At 43.1% G+C, this 9,060-nt stretch overlaps 1 protein-coding gene across 2 annotated transcripts; it reads left to right on the top strand.

The window, feature by feature from the left end:
- Positions 1-572: 572 nt before the first annotated feature.
- Positions 573-7,714, top strand: LOC119196450 (sulfide:quinone oxidoreductase, mitochondrial). Of its 2 annotated transcripts, none has more exons than XM_037452152.2 (10): positions 573-595; positions 1,511-1,709; positions 1,841-2,011; positions 2,152-2,205; positions 2,533-2,727; positions 2,831-3,040; positions 3,275-3,458; positions 6,537-6,604; positions 6,694-6,872; positions 6,961-7,714. In XM_037452152.2, the coding sequence occupies exons 2-10, from the start codon at positions 1,512-1,514 to the stop codon at positions 7,016-7,018; spliced, it is 1,317 nt and encodes a 438-aa protein (XP_037308049.2). In that variant the 5' UTR covers positions 573-595; position 1,511; the 3' UTR covers positions 7,019-7,714. The 2 variants fall into 2 exon arrangements, with proteins under 2 accessions (XP_037308049.2, XP_037308048.2); XM_037452151.2 differs by lacking the exon at positions 573-595 and adding an exon at positions 987-1,167.
- The last annotated feature ends 1,346 nt before the right edge of the window (positions 7,715-9,060 follow it).

Below are 9,060 nucleotides of genomic sequence, written 5' to 3'. Positions count from 1 at the left end.
AGGCAGCGCACCATCACCCAGGGTTCCCCGTCCCCACTATAATAAGATGACTTGAAATGTTTCGAAACTAAAATGGTACAACTTGTGACTCGACTTGAGACTTGTTGGCTTTGACTTGTGACTCGACTTGAGACTTGCTTCGTCTTTGACTCGACTTGACTCGTGACTCGAGGGCAATGACTTGAGACTTGCTTGTGACTTGCCTAACAGTGACTTGTTCCCACCTCTGCTAATTCTCATATTACTCTGCATTACATTATGTGTCAGTTAACATTTTCACAATGTGGACCTAAACATATACAACTATCAAGACAGTTCAAAGAAGTTTGAAGGTCTAATTGAATCTGTCCAATGATCTGTCCAACGAGAAGTCACATAACATAAAAGGAATGTGAAAACGTTACACAATACCCTTTATATAGCGCCCATTTAGTTTATATATAGGGCTACACCACACATGAAAATGATAAGCTATCGGGATCACATTGATCGGTAATTAAAATCTTCAGAGAATTGTATTTACGTGTTGTTGCTCTGTATTGGACTTGAATAGATCACTGGTTCTCAGAGGGAGGTCCGTGACACGTGTCTGCAGGTAGGCTGCTTAACTTTGCGACTGTTGATCAAAGTTTGATGTATTTTTGCCATATAGTGTGTATCTACAATTGAAATGACCACCTTACTGGGATATATAATGATCTCATGTGATGTGATACAAACGAAAATGTGTTACTGTTGATCGTTATGAAACATGTGTAAAGTAATTGTTTCACAGAGCGAAACTAAAACCATTGGAACAGTTTGCTGCATCATTGGAGGGCAATAAAACAAGTTGAGAACGAGCTTTTCTGCGGGTCACGTTGATTGTGTGACTTTTGGGCGTCAGCTTCTTCGTGATCACGTAACCGACTCTCCTTGAAAATGACGTTTGGATTGTTTAGGTAGTTAACTGACAACTGACTGTACACACTTTTGATTGGTCGACGCAGGGAGGAGGCGGGACTAACATTCTGTTCTATAACAGTTGTCCTTCGTTGCGAAGTGTTGGATTTCACGCCGTCTAACTCATCGTACAGCTCGTGAAAATCCGGCCATCTTTGCAAAATCGAGGAAGGTCGGACTTAATCCTTTGTTTATATCACCGGTCAGACAGACGGGCCGGTCAAGGTAAATGTGACACTTCTTATCCGATATTACAGTGCTGGGGCTGACGTAGCATACAGCAGTAATGTCTCCGCTCGAGCTCTTCTCTTATTATGCAAAGTTCTTTACATGTGAAGCTGTGTCTTCTGTCTAATTCACAATATTTTGGTTTTCCGTGCACAGAACACACAACACGTCTCAAATCGATCACTACGGTTATTTACGGTGCTCACGGTCAGATCGTTAGCATAAAGCAGCTAAAACAGGAAGTTCCGCTTGTTGTGATATGTTTCACACGTAATTGTCCCGGTGACGGTTTACCGGGTTTTATTGCTAACACAATGAGTCGTTGTCGTTCCTGACACAGAATGGCTGCACTGCGTCGTCTGAGACAATGCGCCTCCACCGGCGTGGGCGTCTCTCATCTCCACACCAGCAGCTGTGCCCTGGCCAAGCAGCACTACAAAATGCTCGTGCTTGGAGGAGGAACTGGAGGCATTGCAATGAGTGCAAGAATGAAGAGGATGCTGGGAGCTGAGAATGTGGCGGTTGTGGAGTCCAACGAGGCAAGGATCCGGGGGTTCATGAATGGAAGATTCATTATGAAATGTGATGGCTTTCATCGGCCAGCTGCAAATTCATGCATTTTATCTTCATGCAAAACAATGTGTCCTATAGATTTTCTGTTTTTCTGCAGATGCACTACTATCAACCAATTTGGACACTGGTTGGCGCCGGGGCAAAAACTCTAACCTCATCAGGTCGCTCCACAGCGAGTGTTATGCCCTCTGGTGTGAAGTGGGTGAAATCGAAAGTTCAGGAAATAAACCCAGACACCAATACTGTCCGCACAGACGATGGGAATGAAGTACGTTTTCTTTTGGAATCTATTGTTTAGCATTGTACATAGTGAAGCTATACAAGAATAGATTGAGTTATAGTTCATATATAAAGTAGATTGTGATGTATGTGCTTCTCACCCTGATTGTACTTTTTTTAACATTGCAGATCTCCTATGAGTATTTGATCGTGGCTCTTGGTTTACAAATCCACTTTGAGAAGGTGAGGCGATGCTTTGATCATTCCTCTATCATCTGCAATAGTTTCAATATATTGTGAGAAATGACAATATATTATCAATATTACCCAAGTACTTTTTATTTTAGTTGATTTGTGTAACTTGCATTTGCTATTCTAATTTGTTCTGGTCTCCGTATAACTTCTGATACACTATATATTTCTTATTTGATGTTTTATATATTTTCACTTTACTCTATTGTTATTCTTCTCTTATTTCTTATGGCACAAGAATTACCCTCTGTATTAATAAAGGTCCATTAAATCTCCATCAAAAAATCCAAAGTCAATTTACATTCTTCTTGCATGTAGATCAAAGGACTGCCTGAAGGATTTGAACATCCAAAGATTGGGTCGAACTACTCAATCGAAACTGTGCAGAAAACGTGGAAAGCGTTGCAGGACTTCAAAGAGGGCAACGCCGTTTTTTCTTTTCCAAATACTCTCGTAAAATGTGCTGGTGCGCCACAAAAGATTATGTACCTAACAGATGCTTATCTCAGAAAGGTACTTGAATTATCATTTAAATTCAAAAATTAATTCTGCCAATCAAGTGTAATTCTCTCAAGTGAAGCAAGCTGTTTTTTATGTTTCTTTTATTTTTTTCTAGACTGGGAAAAGGGACAAGGCCAAAGTCATATACAACACCTCACTACCTGTGATCTTTGGGATCAAGAAATATGCAGATGTATTGTGGGAGATTGTGAAACAACGGGACCTACAAGTCAACCTGAGGCAAAACCTGATTGAAGTGCGGGCAGATAAGCGAGAAGCTGTGTTTGAAAATCTTGACAAACCAGGCGAAACCAAAGTGCTCGAGGTAACTGATGCCATTGTTCTCAAAAGTAGCTTTCACATATAACTGCTGTGTTAGTTGTATAACTTGTTACAATATATGCTGTGTCATTCCCTTCCTCTTCAAATCTATGAAAGATGTCTGTTGTGCCTTTTTTATCTTACGAACCATTGTATAATGTACATTATACAATGTAGATAATTTAATCTTTGTCCTAAATTTCAACAAAACTGAAACGTTTCGCTTTTTCTTTATTAGTATGAAATGCTTCATGTCACACCACCGATGGGACCCAATTTGGTAGTTAAAGGCAGTCGACTGGCAGATGAGGTTGGCTGGTTGGATGTGAACAAAGACCACCTGCAACATAACCGCTATCCAAACGTGTTTGGAATCGGAGACTGCACCAACCTGCCCACCTCCAAAACCGGTGCTGCGGTCGGTAAGTCGTTTTGGTGTCATCTGGTTCAACAGTGCCTCAATGCAGCGCTGGAATGCACCCTATTGATGGATAAACATGTCGTCAGGATTAGGATTTCCCAAGTCTGCACAAGTCCGGGGGGGGGGGAGAGAAGAGATAGTCGTTGCACATGTCCCTTTATGTGCGCACGTGTTGGAGCAGAATTGCAATGCGAGGACTGGACAAAACAAATTCCAGACTTCCTTTGTTCAATGGTAGGGGAAACACTGTTGATGTAACACGTGGTATCTTTGTCGTCGACAATGAAGTTGCCAGTTTGTGTTGTAAAATATAAATAAATGGCGCACAACATAGCTGTGCCTTAAGCAGGAATTAGGAATCGTTTATTTCCATAATATGTCAGACATACATGGAATTTGACTTGGCTGTTGGTGCATGGCGGCAGACAGTACGACAATGGACAACAGACAACGTAGTGCAGGAATAAGATAAAAATATAATTAAATATATGCTATGAGTTAGTTAAGTAAAAAAAATAAAGGGTTAGTGCACCAGCTAACAGAAAGTGACAAGTCAAAGTGACATGTATGTACAAGTGGAGTGTGAAGAGTCAGTCAGTGGGGGACCCGGGGTCTGTAAATGAGCCCGACTGCCGACGGGAAGAAACTGTTAGTTTGGCGGGAGGTCTTAGTCGTGATGGACCTCAGCCTCCTGCCGGATGGAGGGGGCACAAACCGTGTATGTCCGGGGTGAGAGGGCAACAATCTTTCTAGCTCTCTTCAGAGTCCTGGAATTGAACAAGTCCTGAAGAGACTGCAGATTGCAGCCGATCACCCTCTCTGCAGAGCGAAAGACACGCTGCAGCCTGCCCTTGTCCTTGGCTGTGGCTGCAGCGTACCACACGGTGATGGAGGAGCAGATGGACTCTATGATGGCCATGTAGATGTATACCATCATCGTCTTTGAGAGGTTGAATTTCTTCAGCTGCCTCAAGAAGAACAACCTCTGAACAATCTCCTTGGTGATGATGGAGCCCAGGAAACGGAAGGAATCCACAGTGGTGACGGGGGAGTCCCACAGGGAGAGGGTGGAAGGTGGGGCTGCGTACTTCCTAAAGTCCACGACCATCTCCACTGTCTTCAGGGCGTTGAGTTCCAGGTTGACCTGGCTGCACCACGTCACTAGATGGTCAGACTCCCACCTGTAGGCAGACTCATCCCCACCAGAGATCAGTCCAATGAGGGCGGTGTCATCCGCAAACCAGGAGCTTGACGGACTGGTGACTGGAGGTGCAGCTGTTCGTGTATAGAGAGAAGAGCAGAGTAGAGAGGACGCAGCTTTGGGGGGAACCGGTGTTGATGGTCTGAGAGGCAGAAACATGTTTCCCCAGCTTCACGTGCGGCTTCCTGTTGGACACCTGCAGGTGGAGTCGGGCATGTGCAGGTGGGAGAGTTGGTCCTGCAGCAGAGACGGGATGATGGTGTTGAAGGCAGAGCTGAAGTCCACGACCAGGATTCTGGCGTAGGTTGCTGGGGAGTTCAGATGGTGGTGGACGAAGAGGAGATCCATGTTGACAGCATCGTTTACAGACTTGTTGGCTCTGTAGGCAAACTGCAGGAGGTTCAGGAGGGGGTCGGCGAGGGCTTTCAGGTGGGACAGGACTAGCCGTTCAAAAGGCTTCATCACTACAGAGGTCAGGGCGACGGGCCTGTAGTCATTCAGTTCTGTGATCCTGGGCTTCTTGGGAACAGGGATGATGGTGGAGGCTTTGAAGCAGGCTGGATTGTGGCATGTCTCCAGGGAGGTTTTAAAGATTGCAGTGAACACCGGAGACAGCTGGTCAGCACAATGCTTCAGGGAGTGGGGTGAGACTGAGTCCGCATGTAAACACCGACCAGGATGAACGAAGTGAATGATGTTGATGATGAAAGATTCCAGAGCAGGAGTTCTGGTGTTGGAGGATCACTGTTACGTCAGCTGCTGGTGTTGGAGTAGAAGCAGATTCCTCCACCCTTCGTCTTGCCGGAAAGCTCTGTGTAGCGGTCCACTCTGAGCAGCTGGAGCGCGGAGTCTGGTATCGATCCACAGAGCCAGGTCTCCGTTAAGCACAAAACGGAGGATGTAGAAAAGTCTGTCTCTCCTCACCAGCAGCTGAAGTTCGTCCAGTTTGTTGCTCAGTGAGCGCACGTTGGAGAGAAAGATGCCTGCAGCGGTGTGCGAGAACCACGGTTGCGGAGTAGCACTAACAAGCCGGCCCGTTTTCCTCTTCTCCGGCGTCTCACCGCCTGAGGAAAGGCGAGCACACCTTTGACTAGAATGTCCAGTAATTCCACAGAGAAAAGAGGAAAAGTTGGAAATAACTCCGCTGGAGTTGTTCCACGGATGTTCAAGAGCTCATCTCTGGTGGGAGGAGCTCTGGGAATCGCAACAGGAAAAACAATTAACAAAACAAAGCACACAAAACACCGTGGCAGCCATTGTCTGTCTCATCTTGAAAGACTCACACACTCCCAAAAACGCCTTTCGCTGAACCGATGACCACTTGTTGTGAATGGAAGGAGGAGGGGGAGGGAAGAAGACTTCTAGTGGCTGAATGTTGTATTTTTTTACCAAATGTACTGCCTCTAAATTCAAGGGGAATTAGGTGGATGTAAATGCGAGGCCAGATCTGACAACATTGTGGCTTTTATCAAGAGGATTCACTTTTGATTAGGTGACTCATGGCGGGGCAGCCTTGTGGTTTAATGGCTGTTGCATTTGCTTTTGCCTAGCAATACGAAACTTTCTGTACAGACGTTGATGAAGGTCCATTAAATCAATGAAGCCATAGACGTGCCTGTTAGCTGACTTGGAAGCCCTCCCCTGTGCCCTTGTGTGTGTCTCCCCCGTGACCAGAGCTCCAGCCTGCTTTGCCTTCATTAAAGGTGTGAGGGATAATCAGCAACAGGTTAAAGCTTTGCCAATCAACCCTCCCCTGAAGCACTCCCAAAGATCTCTCCCCTGCAGCGGACCACAGGCCATGCTTTCCACCACATTTAGTAATAAAAGAGGATATACATATTTGTTGTAAAAGCTTGCCACTTCCTTTCTCGTTCTCAGCTGCACAGACTGCTATTCTCAACAGAACCATAAGCAAAGTACTGAAAAATGAGAAGCCAGATCGGAAAGTAAGTGACACATGAATATCTATTAGTATTAATCTCCTTGAATTTTGAATATTGTGCAAATACATAATCTGTAACCTTGTTGCTTACAGTATGATGGCTACACCTCATGCCCCTTGGTTACAAGCTACAACACAGTGGTGCTGGCAGAGTTTGACTACAACGGACAACCACTGGAAACTTTTCCCATCAACCAAGCAAAAGAGAGGCGACTTATGTACTACATGAAAGCTGACGTCATGCCTCACCTTTATTGGCATGGGCTTCTTCGGTATGTATGCAGTAAATTACCATGTTAACAGGTTGAAGTAAGGCATCATAGCACATATCATTAATGCTCTGTATTTGTCTTGTGCCAGGGGACTGTGGGGTGGACCAGGACCATACAGGAAACTCCTACATCTTGGAATGAAATGAATGAGTTTCTAAACGTTTCATTTTCTGTGTAGCCCAAAATCATGTGTTTTTACAATCTGTATACAACATCCTCTGTTCTAGTACCTGGATCAGAACTGGAAAGGTTCTCCCACCCTAAATATATATATATATATATATATATTTAGAAGAAGAGAGGGTAAAAAAACACTCTTTCTAAAAGGGAGGAAAGAAACCTTTATAGTTGATGGCAATGCAGAAATTGTCACGTGTGCAGTGCAAAGTGATCAAGTAACGCATTTAGTATTTAGCAGAATTGTGATGCATTTGTGTTGACAACAAAGCATTAAGCTCAGCCAAGTTAGCCTTATATATTTTTTTTATGATTGTTGACTAATCATTAAATCATGTGTTGACAGTCATTAATTACAGTAGTGGCACTATACTACTGTGATAACTTTTTCTACAAAACCATTTCATGTCAGCCATTGCCTTTGGAAATAATTGACCATTACCATGGAAATGACAAAAAATAATAATAAATGCTGTTCTTAAATTTAAATATCCATGCTTGAATAGTTCTGTGCATACTGATTATTTTTCTACCCGTGATTAACAGAGTTATGGACTGGTGACACAGTCTATTATCATGTTGTTTGACAGAAGAGAGGAATGTGCAGGTCCTTCTTCTGTTAATGTTCTCTGTATGCGTTATCATAAATTGATGAAATCATTAAATTTAGGGTACTGTAATTCTTTTATAATCTGGGATAAATACCTCAAACAAATTCGGTTCAATTCCCTTTGGTACGTTGCCTGTTCTCCTGATTGTTGAAACTTACGGATATCATTTCGAAACACAGGATCTGTCATCAATCTCATTGCTATGTTTAAAGTCAACTTCTAACACTCAAAAGATTCTCAAGTCAACCTTCGAAACGAACAAACTCCACTCTGAGAAAATTAAATCGAAGTATGGCCTTTTTTCTTTTCGGAAATTAGATTTTTAGTGTGGACCAGCTGACACTGTTCACGCTTTTGATTGGTCGAAGGATGATGATGATGATGATGGAGGTGGGTCGGAACATTCTGTATATCAGCGGTTCTACCGTGCCTCGTCGGATAGGTTCAAAGTTCACATTGTGTGACTCTTCACAAAGTTTCTGAAAGTCCTGCCATCCTTGCACACTAGTGGCAGTAACCGGTCTGACAGACTCCTCTCGCCAAGGTAAACATCACACCGATCTCTTTATTTTACACTCAATGTCAACTTAAGTTAACATTAAAAAGATTTTCTGTATATTTTCTCTGGTCAATTCTTGCATTGATCATCCTCACCACTATTGGCATGGGCTTCTTCAGTAGGATTAGAATAAATGAATGCATGTCAATAGGTTGTAAGTAATCAGACCACATTTCATCAAGATTCATCAAGTTGAAACCCATCCGATGCATTTAGGAAAGAACATATTTCTTTACAGAAATACTGACTTAACAGCTGCTTCTTGTATCTCTTGCGGACAGGAAGTCCGGGGCAGCGGGCTCCCGGCTGACGGGAGCCGGTTGGGGCGGCTGTGCTGTTTCCATGGTTCCTGTTGAGATGGTTGAGTCGTTCTTACGAGCCATGAGCGAAGCCTTCTACCTCCACGATCCACGCAGAGTTTGTTTGTGTCAAAGCCAGGCGGGGGAGCTACAATTTTCCTCACAGAGTAGAATGCATTATCCACGTGTGTTTGTGAAACATTCAAATGCAATAAATAATATAAACAATGTTTTTATTTTTTTTACATTTGAGTCAGACTCACAGATGACTGTATTTTACTTCTCTTTGATTATTCTGGAATGTAATGGCTGTACATTGATAATGTTTAATTATTAATTTAAGTAAAAGTCCACACCTAGCGGTGGGAAGTATATTCCATGTAGTAATGTTTAGTGTAGAATTATAGTTTGTGATGGTAAAGTGTAGATATGACATTTGTATGTTAGATGCAGTGAATGCATTCTAGTCAAATAACAATTTATAGTCATGTAAATTATATAAACACTGTACACATTAACATCCTGTCATGATGTAATATCTG

Source organism: Pungitius pungitius, chromosome 6, assembly GCF_949316345.1.
Source record: "Pungitius pungitius chromosome 6, fPunPun2.1, whole genome shotgun sequence".
Lineage (NCBI taxonomy): Eukaryota > Metazoa > Chordata > Actinopteri > Perciformes > Gasterosteidae > Pungitius > Pungitius pungitius.
The sequence above is the reverse complement of the archived record's forward strand: the minus strand, read 5'-3'. Positions and strand labels throughout refer to the sequence as shown.

Coding starts and splice junctions, on each gene's coding strand:
- LOC119196450 (XM_037452152.2), top strand. CDS start 1,512: ATGGCTGCACTGCGTCGTCTGAGACAATGCGCCTCCACCGGCGTGGGC. Junction 3,041..3,274: donor GCGAAACCAAAGTGCTCGAG/GTAACTGATGCC, acceptor TTTCTTTATTAG/TATGAAATGCTTCATGTCAC. Junction 6,605..6,693: donor ATGAGAAGCCAGATCGGAAA/GTAAGTGACACA, acceptor TGTTGCTTACAG/TATGATGGCTACACCTCATG.